This window comes from Lissotriton vulgaris, chromosome 2_1 (assembly GCF_964263255.1).
Source record: "Lissotriton vulgaris chromosome 2_1, aLisVul1.2, whole genome shotgun sequence".
Taxonomy (NCBI): Eukaryota; Metazoa; Chordata; class Amphibia; order Caudata; family Salamandridae; genus Lissotriton; species Lissotriton vulgaris.
Window position 1 is genome coordinate 31,330,196 of NC_141687.1, and position 17,070 is coordinate 31,347,265.

The 17,070-nt window shown below is 48.3% G+C and overlaps 1 protein-coding gene across 6 annotated transcripts in view; it reads left to right on the forward strand.

Moving 5' to 3' along the window:
- The window catches only part of ANKZF1 (ankyrin repeat and zinc finger peptidyl tRNA hydrolase 1), a 217,242-nt gene that overhangs the window by 17,527 nt on the left and 182,645 nt on the right, over positions 1-17,070 (forward strand). For all 6 annotated transcript variants that reach the window (XM_086954366.1, XM_086954363.1, XM_086954368.1 and 3 more), the window contains exon 2: positions 1,612-1,729. In XM_086954366.1, the coding sequence (XP_086810492.1) occupies positions 1,612-1,729 (118 nt within the window). The remainder of the gene's footprint in view (positions 1-1,611; positions 1,730-17,070) is intronic.

Consider the following 17,070-nt stretch of genomic DNA (forward strand, 5'->3'; position numbering starts at 1 on the left):
AGAGTCAAGGGATAAAGGCAGGGAAGGGAGTTGGGTTCTGATGCCAGGGGCGGCTGTAGACATCTGAGGTCAAGCACATTAGACATAGACTGAATATGGGGGATGAGCTGCTTTCTGATCGTGGACTTGAGTCAGGGTTTGATAGTGATGGGAACTAGGTCTGAAATTAGGGGGTGATGGTAGTACGAGAATGGCTGAAGGTGCGACTGGTCGGCTAACGGTGGTACCAGAACTGTGATTAGGGAGCAAAGGCGAGCGTTCTCGAGTGGCTGCAGGCAGAGGCTGATGGATGACCTAGAACTGGAAGTCTGGAGTCTAACAAGACAGGCCACAGACTGTGAAGACAGCCAGGACTGAGTTCATAGCACCACAGATAGGTTTCTCATGATCAGCTCTTCCTTTTTTGCCTCCGATGTATTCGCAGATCAAAGGAGTTGGGGAAGAGGGCACACTATCAGTCTCTACACGGCCCGTGTTATGTCTGTGCTCTGCTTACACACTGCCAGTCTTAACACGGCCTGTATTATGTCTATGTTTTATGCTTACACACTGTCAGTCTCTACAGGGCCCGTGTTATGTCTGTGCTTCATGCTTACACACTGCCAGTCTTAACACGGCCTGTATTATGTCTATGTTTTATGCTTACACACTCTCAGTCCCTACAGGGCCTGTGTTATGTCTGTGCTTCATGCTTACACACTGTCAGTCTCTACGCGGCCCATGTTTTGTCTATGTTTCATGCTTACACACTGTCAGTCTTAACACGGCCTGTATTATGTCTATGTTTTATGCTTACACACTGTCAGTCTCTACACGGCCTGAGTTGTGTCTATGTTTTATGCTTACACATGGTCAGTCTCTACGCGGCCCGTGTTATGTCTATGTTTCATGCTTACACACTGTCGGTCTCTACGCGGCCCGTGTTATGTCTATGTTTCATGCTTACACGCTGTCAGTCTCTACGCGGCCCATGTTATGTCTATGTTTCATGCTTACACACTGTCAGTCTCTACACGGCCTGTGTTATGTCTATGTTTCATGCTTACACACTGTCAGTCTCTATAGGGCCCGTGGTATGTCTGTGCTTCATGCTTACACACTGTCAGTCTCTACACGGCCCATGTTATGTCTATGTTTCATGCTTACACACTGTCAGTCTCTACACGGCTCGTGTTATGTCTATGTTTCATGCTTACACACTGTCAGTCTCTACAGGGCCTGTGTTATGTCTGTGCTTCATGCTTACACACTGTCAGTCTCTACGCGGCCCATGTTATGTCTATGTTTCATGCTTACACACTGTCAGTCTCTACACGGCCCGTGTTATGTCTATGTTTCATGCTTACACGCTGTCAGTCTCTACACGGCCTGAGTTGTGTCTATGTTTTATGCTTACACATGGTCAGTCTCTACGCGGCCCATGTTATGTCTATGTTTCATGCTTACACACTGTCGGTCTCTACGCGGCCCATGTTATGTTTATGTTTCATACTTACACACGGTCAGTCTCTACGCGGCCCGTGTTATGTCTATGCTCATTCTTACACACTGTCAGTCTCTACACGGCCCGTGTTATGTCTGTGCTTCATGCTTCTCTTTCTGTTTCCTCAGATGGAGTCCCGCTCATTGTTTGCGCTCCCCCTGGGCACTCCTCTCCTGGACGGATTGTCTCTGGTCAATGTGTCAGCAAGGAATGACCGTCCCGATGACATTGAAGGACAAACCAAAGGTACAGCTCCTACCCTTGTTACCGGAACGTTATGCCATTCAGATATCCCATTGTAAATCTTGTCACGATGACCTGGCAAGGCCAGCTCCGCAGTTTGATGTGTGCGTTTACCAGCAGTGACCACAGCTAGTTATTCCCATGATCCTGATTGTGCATGTCTGCCAGTTTGCTTTGAATTCTTACACTGAATTTGTGTTTTATGTGTGTTGCGAAAATGACTGGATTCCCCTAATCGTGTTTTAAGCTAGCTGGGGTTTTTGGTCAGTTCATTGTCTCTCACAGTGCAGAGTGTTTGCTGTAAAATGTTGGTTTGTGCACACATGAATGATTGTTTATTGCTTATGTGTTGTAATTTGCATTCAGATTCTTACCCTGCAAATGTTGTTTGTGCACTTGGTTAAAAGGCACATTTAGCCTGAAGAATGTCAACTTCGGGACTCCAGGCCTTCTCATGAATCTGTGCCTTTCTCTCTGATGGAACTCTGCTTTTCTCATTCACATGGCTCTTTTCTGTGATGTTCCAAAAGACTCTTCACCTTCTCATCTCCTCGTCAGTTTTTCCCGGTGCCACATTGCCATGCTGATGACATCTTTGGATTTATCTTCTGCTTGTTTGACGAAGATAACCGGTCTCAGCATCTGAATCGCCACCCTCCATCCACAGGAATGCAGACAATACCCTTACCCGGTCTGGGAAGCTGTCCTTGCACTCAACCCTGGATCGCATCGATCCAGAGGCTCCCTGAATGCACCCCTGTTAGAATTGGGGGTCTCTGGTTGGCGCAGGTATGTACTTGCAACAAGCAGGGACCCTCTCTTCTACGTCAGGGCAAAGGATTACTCCCAGAAATAACCCCTGCTCACCCTCTAGGTAGTGTGGCGCAAGCAGTCTAGGCTAAACTCTGGAGTACATAGGGTTAAACATTTGCAGTATCGCACACAACAACCACCAACCCACCACACAATGACACCAGACTGTATTCTTGTAAAAATATAACTCCTTTATATATATCTTTAGAGCAGGCTTTATAAATACAGTCTTTGCGTAGTTCAAAAATGGTTCCAGTTACTTTGGGGATGCCACAGTTCTTTAAATGCAATAATCTGGTTCTGCAAAGGGTTAAATATCTTCACAACCCCTTCTCTGACGTCAGGTTCTGTTTTCAGGAGCCCGGTATAGTGATTTCCCAAGTCGGGGCCTTTTAGAACGCTCCGGTGCACTCCGTACGATTATTAGCCCCGGCCCTACCAACTCTCACGCATCTCGCGTGAGACGCGTACTCTTCCTGCAATGCTAACAGTGGTACGAGGCGTACCAAGCTTGTGCGGCTCGGTTCGTACTGCGGGGAGATTCAGCGTACTGGGCCACAAGCGCACTGTTCTCAGCGCACAGTCTATGGGGCAGCGAACCAAGGTACCTGGACTTCCTGATGGGGGGTTCGAGTCGTACCACCAGCGCACAGGCTACGGTGCACACTTCGTCTTGATACACGGGGAGAGCCCCACTACGCCTCACGCTTCTGGCGGTGCGGGAAGTTCTCAGGAAGGGAACAGTTCACTTCAGCAGCCGGTGTACGCCGCGCACAGTCCGGGCCTCGAAGCGCAGCGCACCAGGCTCTCTCCTTTCAAGGGGGAAATGCGAAGCGCACTCAATGATGTACACGTCCTGAAGCGAGGCGCACAGTACCTTATCTTGATGGCAGTTTGGGTCGGACGGCTCTAGGCTGTCGTCCAGCGGGGCGGTGCTGTCCTGGAGGGCGGGGTGACGCGGAGGCCACGGGGTCGCTTCTCTTCAGGCTGGCGGTGCTCCGGGGGACACAGGCTCACAAGGGCAGAGTCCTGGGGTCCTGGAGAGGGGTGCAGCGGACTTCGAGGTTTTCTGCAGGGCTTTTCTTCAGGATGCGAACCCGTACTGCTAGTCCGTCTTTTCTTTACTTTCCACAGCACAGGGGCAGCAGAAGGCGGTGATCGGACCGGACAGGTCCTCTGCTTTGCGTTGTTTCTTCCGCTCGGTGAGCCAGTCACGATGCTGGGGTCAGACAGCGATGACCTTTGCGGGGCGAGCTGCGGCTCAGCGGCAGGAATTCACGGTGCTCGGCAGGACAGGGGTTAGCAGGGGTCTTTAGGGCAGCGATGCAGGGTCGACAATCCTCAGCAGCAGTTCCTCTTCCAGGGGGGGTAGCGCCCAATGTTCCTGGGGCGCAGTTCAGGGGGCAAGTTCCACAGCAAGCCCTTGGAGATCTCTTAGCAGAGTTTGGCACAAAGTTCAATAAAGCAAAAGTCTCTTTCAGTCTTTTCTTCTCCTCTCCTTCTGCAGCAAGGCACCAGACACAGGCCAGAGACAGCACTCCTCCTTGTCCTTCCAGGTCCTTCTCTTCGGGCAGAGTTTCTTCTGTAGCACAAACAGGATCTAATTTACAAGGAGCAGGGCTCCTACTTTTATACAGAGTTTTCTTTGTTCTCCCAGGCCAGGGGGGCCACTGCATAACTCCTTTCAGTCTCTGAGTATTTTGTTGGGTGTACTCTGGTGTCTTCTTTCAGTGTGAGGGGCAGGCACATCAGACGCTCCACAGTAGGTGGAGCCAGCATTGTGTGGACAGGGGCAGCCAGGAGTACCTTGTTGATGGTGCTTCGTCCTTCCTGGGCCAGGTGCCAGCTGAGTCATCAGTCGCTCCCCAGGGGGGCGGAGCCAGCATTGTGGTGGCAGAGCACAGCCTGATTAGAAGTCCAGGGCCACTCCTACCTCCCACTAAGGTGTAATCTTTCAATTCACCACCTGTCATCCCCCAGCCCTGTCACTCACACATCCCAGACAGTCAGATACACATACTAGCAGAGGCGGGCTGAAATGGTTAGGCAAGCAAATGCTAACTTTCTAAAAGTAGCATTGGCAAACACAGGATATTAAAATAACCTTTACTAAAAGATGTATTTTATTATTCTGAGTTCAGGCATACTAAACATGACTCTCTACCATGTTCCCTGAGCCTGCTGGGATTATAGAGTGTAATAATTCCAGCAGCCCATTCTGGCCTAAAGGGAGCAGGTAGCCTTACAGTAGTGAAAAACGAATTTGGCAGTAATTCACTATTAGGACATGCCACACACCTCAGAGCTTGTCCTACCTTACACTTACAATGCACCCTGCCCTAGGGCCTAACGTAGGGATGACTAATATGAAGTTAAGGGAAGGTTTAGGGGCTGGCAAGTGGGTGCACTTGCCCAGCCAGCATGACAGTACCAGACTGCACGCAGGTTCTGCAATGGCAGACCCTAGACACATTTTAAGGCTGCTTTTGTGGGTGGCGCAACTAGCGCTGCAGGCCCACTAGCAGTATTGGCCTTCACAAGCCCTGGCACTCCTGGTGCACTTTACTGGGGACTGACAGTAAATCCAATGAACCAATCAGGTATACCAATCACAGTTACACTTTACATAGGGAGAGCATATGCACTTTAGCACTGGTCAGCAGTGGTAAAGTGCCCAGAGTCCTAAACCAACAAAAACAGGTCAGAGGAAATATAGGAGGAAAAAGGCAAAAAGTTTAGGGATGACCCAGCAGGAAGGGCCAAGTCCAACAACCCCACTCTGCTTTCTAATTAATACTGTGACCCAGACCTGAGGATGAGCATCAATAGACATCTGCTCCGCATGAGCAGAATCTCTTTTCTTTGTTTGCGTCCAGCCGTCACTTTATGCTGCTGGTCAGCTCTCCTGGCAGAAACAGTTTTCTAGAGTTAGCCTAGCAGTGGACAGACAGTTCACCTGATCCTTGTGCCCATTAAACATATCTTTACATGTAAATAATGTTGTTTCTTTCTGCAGTCTTGCAGCCTTAGATTGCATGCTGTCTCAGATAATGTCCTCTATAATTCAACTTTGCTGATGGTCCTCCGTCCGTTTCTCTTTGATATGACTACTCTCTTCCTCCCATCCCTGCATGCCTCTTCTGTCTGAGCTCAACCTTCTCCAAGTCACATGCGTGTTTGTATTCATTTCTAATAATGCGTTTCTGCAAATTGTCCACAACTCATTGAAAGCTCACAGCTTCTCCTTTTCTTGAAAGTGATACCCTGCCTAATCTCCTCTAGCTCAACCATTAACCCCACAAACATCTGCATGAACTCCCATAGCTCCCTCTCCCCACTAGTCATCACACCGGGTTTCTATTACTTTAATCTACCACCAAGAACCTGGATTGGATGCAGAGAATTTATTTATTAGAGTTTTTAATAGCGCAAACTAGACCCGCTATTTACATAGCACCAGTTTCGTTACACAAGGACACATTCACTTTTGTTAGGCATGGAGACATTAAGTGATTTTCCCAGAATCACAGGATGTTAGCGTCAGTCGTCGAGACTTGAACCCGGTTCCTCAGCTTCTACATCGGACTCTTTAGCCATAAGGCTGCACCCTCTCCTCTGCTTTGCTTGGGTGCACAACGCTAATCACATTAACCAATAATTTTTCCTACTGAATACTAACCTTGGGTTCCAAAGGAGCCCAGCGTAAATCGCTTCATCCAGGCTAGTAAGATATATGTAAGTGCAATTACTGTTAGAGACTGTGTATTCTGCAGATCACATGTTTGAATACTTGTAGGGCCTACTAGTCTTTTATCTTTCAGAGGACAATGGACTGAGTAACTTTACATTGAATAATAGTAGCACCAGTTATTTGCCGTGCCTATAAGCAGCAAAACAGCAGAGAGCAAAGCTGTCATAGTAAGCATTATGCAATATAATAAACTAGCTAAGCTTTTCGAAAAATGCGTCCACTCACAGTTGTGCAAACACACTGATAGGGGATCAAGGAATTGATATTTCTCAATCAGGTTTCAGATCAGGCCACAGTACTGAAATGGCACTAACCCACATTGTTGATGACGCCTTGAGAGCCCTTGACCAAAATGTCCCTTGTCTCCTGATCCTTCTGGACCTGTCTTCAGCCTTTGATACCGTCAAACATGGAAACGTGATTGATCTTCTTCAACTTAGGATGGGTCTCTGGGGCCCAGTCCTAAATTCGCATCTTTCCTGCATAACCGCACGCAAAGGATCAAAATCAACCAGTCCCTTTCTTCCAGTACCCCGGTCATGAAAGTGCCTCAAGGATCCGCTCTCTCGCCCACTCTCTTAAACCTTTTTATGGAACCACTTTCCGTCATTCTGAACCTTGCAAACATTCAGTACCACATGTTTGCGGATGACACGCAACTGTACCTGAAGATCTCCTCTCAAGAGGACATAAAACGCGAAATACTGCACTTGCACAAACCCAACAATGGTTAGCTCAGAACCATCTGCTGTTAAGTACTCTCAAAACGGAATTCCTTTTTATTTCCCCCGCCAATCACTCGGCTCCTACCCTGCATTGGCTTAAAGAACTCACTGCTGTGAACTGCACCCCTCATGTCGTAGACTCTGCCAAATCTCTAGGTTTCACCTTGGAAAAACACTTAAACATGAAAGTGCACATCAGTGCAGCTAAAAGGGGAGCCAACTTCCAACTTAACACCCTTAAAAAAATCAAAACTCCCCCCCCCCCCCCCCCCCCAAAAAAAAACATCAAGCTGGCAGTTTAATCCTTGGTTATCTCTAGGTTGGAATATGGTCTGGTGACCCTTGCTGGACTTTCCAAAGCTAGCTTGGCCCCACTCAGACCTACCCTGAACGCACCGGCTAAACTCATCACGGGCTCCAGAAAGCCTAACCACATCTCCCCTGACCTTTTGCAACTAAATTGGCTATCTACTGAAGGCAGAATCCGATTCAAGATAACTTACCTGACCCATAAAGCCATACATTCTAACACTGTGATCTACTTGGCAAAGAAGCTTGAACTCTCGGGCGTTGGCTGGAACCTTAGAAGTACGTCCACCCTACTCTTGAAACCACCAAGATTCAAAAAGAAAAAAATCTTGCAATCATACTTTCTCCGGTCTGGCTCCAAGAATCTGGAACTTCCTGCCTCCTGAGATCAGATCCAATCCCTCCACAATATCTTTCAAGAAACTTGTCAAATGGCTACTCTTGAACGACTTTAACAGCATCAACTGACTCTAATGCTCTTGTTTGTTAATATTTTGATTCGTATTTTAATACACAAGTGTGCTTTATTGTATGCTGGTAGGTTCAACTGTTTTCATGCTCTATGACACCTTTGATACCTCCAACTCTTAACTGGCTCTGCTTTCCCACTCTGTTGTAACTTCACTTCCTTCCCTTTGAGTTTATTACCCTAATTTTGCCATTTCTCTACAGCGCTCTGATACCCGTATGGGTCTTGTTCACACTTTATAAAACTTTTCAAATAAAAATTGTAAAGGAAGATGAGAGAAGCCAAAGCAGGGATGCCTGCTTTAGAATAAGGACACCATCATCACTTGTTTTTCTTCCTCCTCTAGCATTTATCCACGTAGATGGGTTCATGTGTCTGTCTAATTCTACTACTTGCACCATCACGTTGGGTATGAACATGGCAGGATTGTCCCTTTTGATTGCTCTCTGGTAGCTACAGACTCCGAATTTGGTTTTGTTGGATTGTGTTCTCCAGAATTCCATCCCACACTTTGGTGGTTTGTTCCCTTTTTTTTTTAATAAATCTTTTTTATTAACAGTTGACAAACGAAAGGCATCAGATGACATTGACCAGTTACACAATTGTCCAATATGCAGATCCATACTTCAAACAATACATACAGGATGATGAGCAGAGGATCATGGGGACTCCTGCGCCTCCTCTGCTTCCAGACAGGCGGGGGCATACAAATGTCACCACAGTAGCAATTCCAGTCTGCCCAGACCGTGCCCCACTTTTTAGGACAACCTCTAGACACGTAGACCGACCTCTCCCTGAACATGCACCAATCCATGTCTAATGCCCATTTCCCAACAGCAGAGCGATGTTGCGCTTGGCAACCATGCATCCTAACGTTACCCGCTGCCGCTTATACGCACACAGATCCGTGGGTTCCCAAACATTTAAAATACAACTACGAGCCTCTGGCTGCATCTCTACCCCCAGGACATCCCGTAGTTTATCATGGATCTCTACCCAATAGACCTGTATCTCCCTACAGTGCCACAAAATATGCATGAAAGTTCCAAGTTCTCCACACACCCTGCGACATTCCCCAGTAGGCCAGACGAGGCCCTGTGACATACGACCTGTGAAGAATCTTTAACTGCGCTAATCTGAGCCTCATCTGTATTGCCACTACCCGTGGAGAGGAGACCACCTCCCGCCAATCCTCATCGTCTAACTCCATTCCATCTGCACTTCACTGTGTCCTGATTAGTACCAGCGGGTTCTCCATATTATTGATTTGTTTTTTAGGTCTCGCCTATCCCATTCCACAAGGAATGGATAGGGGAGAATTTTAGTGGACAAAATCGTTCTCAAACCAACGGCGGATTTCAAACAGTGCATGTGCTCGTGAACGCGCTTCTCCCCGAGCCGCCTGCCTCCTAGAGCTTTACTTCAAATGGCTTCACTTCAAAGTCTCCTCCCACAGCGTGCGCTGCTTCACTTCAAAGGGTTTCACTTCAAAGGCTCTGCCCACAGAGTGCACTCGGCCTCAGGCATTTTTCCTCCCACGGCCGGCCGGCCGTACTTTGACTTTCATGGCCGCCAGGCCATGTCTTGCATTTCTCCCCCCCCCCCCACCCCCACTCCCCACAGCAATGCCAAGAGCTTGTTCTCTGCATGACTCTATACCAATTTTCCCTCTGATTCGAATCAACCTTCTTCTAACTTGCCTATCACACTAAGTGTTAACTTTTTCCCCACTTCACCCTTACTTTCATCCTGATTCACCGGTGCACCTCCTACCTAAACAGGTCTCCTTCTTTCATTTCCTCAGCCTTGTTTTAAAAGTACTGTTTAATACGTGTCCTCGGCGCCCTTCCCTGTCTGCTCCTGCACATCATATTCCTATCTGCATCAGATCTGGAAGCGGCGAGGTCTCTGCAGGATGCCATAATCCCTTGTTTAATCCTCAAAAATGATTATTTGCAAATATGCACCATTCTCAGTTTGAGAGAAGAAAACCTTTTTTGAACGCTGTGTGCCCTCCAGTTAGTTGTCGCAGCATTCCCACCGGTGCAGCAAAACATAAAATGTGTTCTCCTCAAACAGTAATCAGCAATTTTTCCCAGAGCAAATATTATTTTTCTTTGCAGCTGTTTATGAATTGCTTTTCACAGCTTGTCTTAATCCTCCCGCAGTGTTTTTATAACTCAGCGTTGCGCCCGCTTTATGGATGTTGCGGTATAACTTTTAAATATGCTCTGCCCTTTTCCACCCACTGTGCTTCATTGTTCGTGAAGCTGGTGCCGTGTTGATTACAGAAATCTCTGGACGCTTCCTCCATGTGCTATTGTTCCACTTCCCTTCCCCATCCATGCCCTTCGTGTGGCTTGTTTCAGCTTCCAATGAACCATGACTGGAAAGGCCAGAAGCAGCGTACATTCTTAAGAGAAAATTAGTGACTGTCACGCTTGTCTTTACATGTATCAGCTTTGGATGCTGTTCCTGCTTACATTTCATATGCCTAATCTTCTATTTAACAGCAGTCCTCGCAGCTCCGGAGAGCTCCGGACATGCTGCAATGCTGGGCTCATTAACACCCCACCCGCTACCCCGTCCTTGTATGAATATGGCAGCGGCCCGCTTTTGTTTGGTTCTGCACATCACCACAACATGTTTTATCTTTAGATGTATCAGGGTCTGATTTTTGCACCGCTGGCCCAGTTAGAGTGTGTTAAGGTAACCATGTTGTTTCTGCTTACATTTCACATGCTTTACTCTTGTTCTATTATTTAATTATTCCTCTATGAACACGCACATATGTATGCGTGTGTCCCATCCTAGTGCCAAAGTCTGCCTGCTTGCACGTCTTTAGGGTCAGAAGGAAGTACATGAAGGCCCTAGGTCAGCTGCCACTTGCTCCTTTTCTCGGCTGCCGCCTCTTCCCTCACTGCTTGTTTCAATTAATGTTCTCAGGTGCCACGCTCCCTAGCATGGTGCCCGGTTTTATGTCTTTTTTCAAAATTAATGTGCTCGGGCGCTGCACCTCCTAGCACGGCGCCCGGTTTCCTGTTTATTTTTTAATATAATGTGCTCAGACACCGCACTGCCTAGCACTCTGCCTGGTTTCATAGTTTTTTTAATTCATTTGCTCGGGCGACACGCTGCCTAGCATGGTGCCCGGTTTTATGTCTTTTTTCAAAATTAATGTGCTTGGGCGCTGCACCTCCTAGCACGGCGCCCGGTTTCCTGTTTATTTTTTAATTTAATGTGCTCAGAGACCCTACTGCCTAGCACTGTGCCCGGTTTCATAGTTTTTTTTAATTCATTTGCTCGGGCGACACGCTGCCTACCACGGCGCCCGGTTTCGTAAAAAAAACCTTTCCTGCCTTTCGCACCCTTTTGCCAATTTGCCTTTTCCATCTGACTCAGTCGTTTTTTTCTACCAGCTGATGCTTTGTCATCTTCTTTATTTTCTAGCTCCTTAAATAACCTGCATGCCTCTCTGATGATCTGCTTCCCCTGCAGACGCATCCTTTTCCTCACTGGTGCCATTGTATCTGCCCCACCTCTCCCCCCTTTTAGCATGCTCTCTCCTTTCTTCTCTCTCCCCAGTCCTCTCCCGTCTCCAGATCTCACCTTAACCCTTAATAACTCTTGTCCTTCCCCCATAGACACTGTCATCTCTCTCCCAGCTTGCTCTCCCTCTATGCCTCCGCCACCCTTCCGTGTCCTCTGCTTTTCACGCTTGGCGGAACCCTTTGACTCCCTCAGCGCAGCGTTACTTTTTTGATTTCATCGCTGACTTAAAAGGCTGCAAATTCCGAGGTTTCACCACCACTTTCCTTTTCACCATCACATCTCTACAACTGTCCAGTTCACAATCATCACCACATCGCGCCAGGATACTCTTGAGTAATTGTGCGCGCAATAAATATCCATATAACATAACATAACATCTCACCAGGGCCTTTCATTGCACGTACATCAGTCAAATCCCAGGAGGGCTTTCTTTACAACACTATTCCTAATCTGACCTCACCCGGCCTTGCCTTTTCATTATCACTCATCTATCTATCGCCCTCCCTCAATCTATCTATCGCCCTCCCTCATATATCTATCGCCCTCCCTCTATCTATCTATTCCACTCACTCTATCTATCGCACTCACTCTATCTATCGATCGCCCTCCCTCTAGCTATCTATCAACCTCACTCTATCTATCTATCTATCGCATCACCACAGCATCACTATGCGCTACCACTGCATCACCGAACGCCACAGCATCACTCATCGCCACCACAATATCACTCAGCGCCACCACACCATCAATCTGTGCAACCATTCAACAACAACTGGTGTTGCAGAATGATGCTGTTGTTGTGCAAATTGCTGCTGTGGTGGTGTTGAGTGATGCTGTGGTGATGGTGAGTGCTACTGTGGGGGTGCTGAGTGATAGTGTAGTGGTGCTGAGTGGGGCTTTGGTGGTGCTCAGTGATGCAGTTGGCGTGATAAATGGTGCTGTTGTGGTGCTGAGTTATGTTGTGGTGGTGATCAGTGAACACCAACACAGCAGCACTCATCACCACCACAGCATTACTCAGCGCCAACCTAGCATCACTCAGCAACACACCAGCATCACTCACCAACACCACTCACCATCACAACATCATCTCTCAGCGCTACTACAGCATTACTCAGCATACCAACATTATCATACAGAACCACCACATTATCACTCATCACCACCACAGATCCACTCTGCACCACCAAATCACCATTCAGCACAACAATATTATCACTCATCACCACAACATTATCACTCAACAACAACACAGCACAACCACAGCAGTACGCATCACCACTACAGCACTAGTCACCACCACAACAGCATCACTAAATAGCAAACATAGACTACATTTCAAACATATCCTGTTACAGTTACACAAGCACCTCTCTGCACCAACACAACAGCATCACTCAGCACCACCACAGCATCACTCAGCACCAACACAGTAGCACTCTGCACCACCACAGGCACCACTCAGCAGCAACACCACAGCATCACTTTGCACCACAACAGCATCACTAACCACCACCATATTATCACTCAACACCACTCAGCACCAGCCCAAAATAACACAGCACAACTAAGGTGGTGGTGCTGTATGATAGAGAGGGATAGAGATGGGGAGGTGAGAGAATAAAGAGTGGGAGAGAAGGACCAGGAGAAAAGGATGGAAGGTGGAGAGAAGAGGGGGGAGTGGCTGAGATAAGGGTGAGGATGTAGGTGGAAGAAAGAATCTAAAAAGAGATGAGAGTGGAATGAGACTAGAGGAGAGGGAGGCTGGAGAAGAGAGGGGCAAGAAAGAGATGGTGAGGGGGAGAGGCCAGAGGGGAGGAGGGTGGCAAGAAAGAGATGTGAATGGGAGGGAGAAAAGTGAGGCCAGAGGAGAGGGAGGCTGAAGAGGGGGCAAGAAAGAGATGAGGAGGTTGGGGAGGGGGGGGGAGGGGGGGGGGGGGGGTAGCGAGGCCAGTGAAGCATCTAGACTGTTGTGAAGGAAAAAAGGTGCGAGGTCGGGGTGGGGCCAGAAAGAGTTGAGGGGAGAGAGTAGATGAATATGTGGCAGTGGGGATGAAAAACGTGCTAGAAGCGAGCAGGGAGAGAATAAAAGAGGTGTGGAGAAGAGAAGGGTTTTACGCAGGTAGGGTGGTCGAAGGACGATGCAAGGCGAGAAAAGAACATCGGAAGATGAGAAGTGGGGTTAGAGAGAATAGAAGGAGATGAGGACTGATTTTTATTTATTTATTTATTTATTTATTTGTGCGTTTTTATATAGCGCGGACTTTTCCGAAGGCGTCAGAGCGCTTCACAATAGGAACAGAAAATTACAAGTGAATAAATTACAAAATCAGATGATAAGTTACATGAAGTAAAAGTGACAATTGTGAGCAACCTGAACTGATGGGAAGGAAGAAAGTGGATGAGAGAACATTAAAAGAGAGTGCTGCTCTAGAGGGTACGCGAGGAAAGGGAGTACATGGCATGAAAAGGGTGTGTGCACACTTAAGAGCAGTGTCGGATTGGTAACGGGGGCATTCGGGCAATGCCCGAGGGGCCGGTTCAGAGTTCCACCTGAGGGCTGCTTTTGAGCAGTCTGGGGGCCGATTTGGGCGGTGTCTCTGTTGTTCGATCCCGCCAGCGGCACAGTGGGTGTCTGAGTGGCCTTTCTGGAGGGAGATGGGCGCTCATTACCTCCCGTATAGCAGCAACAGGTAGAGGTGTCACCCCTTTTCTCTCTCTGGCCCGCCCATTAATGTAGGCATACTGAGCTGGGCAGGGGTCTTGAGCAGAAGTGGCCTCACTTGTTTTCAGGTGTGTTTCACTGGTGTAAACTGATGCGTGCATGTTATTTTTTAACCCCCCCCCCCCCCCCGCCCCCTTTTATGTAAAATTACGCTGAAGCAGTGATTTGAGGGAAGGCATTATGCAAATGTGGGCCGATTTATTTTTCATGCGTGCCCGGGCCGATTTTTTTATCCCAATCCAACCCTGCTTAAGAGTGTGCACCTGAAGATGCGTAAAGATGGTGAGAGGGAGCAAAGGGAGGCCTGGGGAAGTAATGATGTGGAAGAAGTGAGACGTAGGCTGAGATGGAGGGTAGAGGAGTAGGTGCAATGGCATGGTATAATGAGGGGGAGTGACGTAAGAGAGAAGGAGCAGGAGAGAGAGGTTAAGAGAGCGACGTGTGCTGTTGTGCATCAGGAGGTACTGGGACAAAGGCAGCCAGAGAACGAGGGAAATGAGACAGACCATGTGTAGAAAGAGACAGCAAAGTGGGGAGAATGGTTATAGGATTATAGGCGTCGCAGGTAGAAATGTGGGGAAAGAGGTGAGACGCGGAAGGACTGCATGGTGCACGCATGAAGGACGGGAGAAACAAAGGAGGGGAAGGAAGCACACTAGGTGGAAAGGGGGCAGGAGATATAACGAAAAAGGAAGAACAAACACAGAGGTTGGATGGGCAAAGGAAGAAAGAGGCGACACGCGAACTGGAATAAATAAAACTATAAAGGAGGAAACTGGAGGAAACACGCATTGGCCACGGAAGTCATCGTGGATCACGATCGATGTGAAAGCGAAAGTGATCGCGATGACGCGCCAAAACAAGCAAGGGATGCGCGCGCTTTGCGCGTTCTAGCAAGCTGGTCGCACCTTTGGGAGCACATCCCAAAGCCGCTAATAAATGTGTCTCCGAGCAGCTTATGCCCGCTGACTCAGTGAGACCTAAAAAACAGGGCCTTTTTAGGTCTTGCAGAGAGACCTATTGCGGTGAAACCAGAAAATTAAACCAGGCGGATTGCGAGTGCGGATTTCCAACAGTTCACGTGAAATCACGAGACTACAAACACCACAAGCACGCCCATTTCTCCACCTCAAAGCCATCAGCCTCCCTCCCACAGGCTTCCCCAGCGTGCACAGTGCGCACTGGCCTCCCTTCTCCGCCCCCTAATTGCTTGTTTTCACAGCCGCCAGGCCGTGAGATACATCAAAGGGTTCGGCTCCCCGCCCCCTGCTTCACGGCTTTCTTCCACTTGCTCGCCCGAGCCTTCTGCCTGCCTCCTGCCTTGAAGGCAATCTGCTTCTCCGCCCCTGGTGTTTCTGGATTTTCTCGCTCGCTAATCACCACCCCCTCCATCTCCATATGGTCGCTCGATGCCTCGGCTCCTTTCATGCCTCAGACTTGCAATTACAAGGTCCACATCTACCACAAATATCTATTCACTGCAACTGGATGCCCCACACAGTTTTGTTTTCTCTCACGGAGCTCCTGACACTCCTCACAGCACTTACACACTTGTGCCTTCGTTTTTTAGGTGAGAATTTTCTTGTGACGTACTTAATCCTTTTCTTCGCGGTGCAAAGTGCTATTCACTGCTTCATTCTTCCACCGCTGCACTCTTCACTATATTAAACGCGTATTCAATTGCCATCCATTCATCTTGTTTTACGCACTATTCCCGTGAAGTGCACTTTCACACTCCTTCTCAATCTCACTGGTGCGGAGGCAGGCATACACTTGTGTCCCTTTGTTTTTCTTTAAATTTTTTGTCCGTCCGATCAAGCTGCTAGCTCACCTTAAGCACAGCCTTCAACTTCTTTCCTCACGGCTACCACAATTCTACTTCAGTTCGTTTTCAATTGTAGAGATCTGACCTCCTGTAATTACCGGGGTCAGCAACCCACAGTCCTAGAGGGGCTCCCGTTGCACTCACCAGAGGTCAGCGTATACTGTGATTACATCGACCCCGGCCATTAGCTCACCAGCACAACTGTACTGTGCGCCTACGACGGTGGCCGCGAGGTGGGTAATTGCACGCCAGTATCGAAAGAATGGCCTCACTTTATACCTCCATTTAACTGGGCGGCTAACTTCCAACGTGAGCATATGTAGAGCGCTACACCACAGCATAAAGGCCCTTACAGGGGCAATGCCAAAGCAAGGCTTGCAACCCGGAAGTAAGTACCCTGTACCCTACAGGCTTTTTTTTATAATTAACACCTGCAGTACGACGTTACTGTACATGTTTAAAATGTTAGAAACAAAGCAGCATTTGATTCTACCTAAATGTATTGTAAATTGTAATTGCATTCATATAGCGCTCGCTACCTCTGGCATGGCTTTGAAGCGCTTTAATTCCATACACGTACGCCACCCCCCCCACACTGACTGGTGTGTCTATGCCCGGCTTCACCTCAGGGACAGTTCGTATGCTCCTCTGCAATTCTGGCTTTGCTCTTTCTTCGCCATCTGCTGCTTGCCCATTCACATCCCTGCCCCCCCTCTCTATGTTACTCTTCCAACCAAATGCTTCCCCCCCATTTGTTTACATCCCCAACATCCCCAACACCCAGCTCCTCCATCGCTGCTTCCTCTGAGCCTCTTCCCACTAAAAATAAAACGAGCATTGGCTTGGACAATAGGTCTCGCTTTTGGGACCTTCTAAGTATTTTCTGATGGAGAGAGAGTCATTTTTTTAGACCCCCCCCCTCTCTTCTTTCTCTCCCTCTCCCCTTCTCTCTCTTGCTCCCTCTCCCACTCCCATTCCCTCTTAACGCCCCTCCTTCCCTCACTCTCTTGCTCTCTTTCTTCCCTCTCTCTCTTTCTCCCCTCTCTCCTCTTCCCTCCCTCCAACCCCTCTCTCTCTCTTTCTACCCCTCCTTCTTACCTCCCCTCTCTCCACCCTCTCGGCCCTTCCTTCTCTCTCTCCCCCTTCCCTCCCTCTCCTCCCTCTCTCTCTCCCCC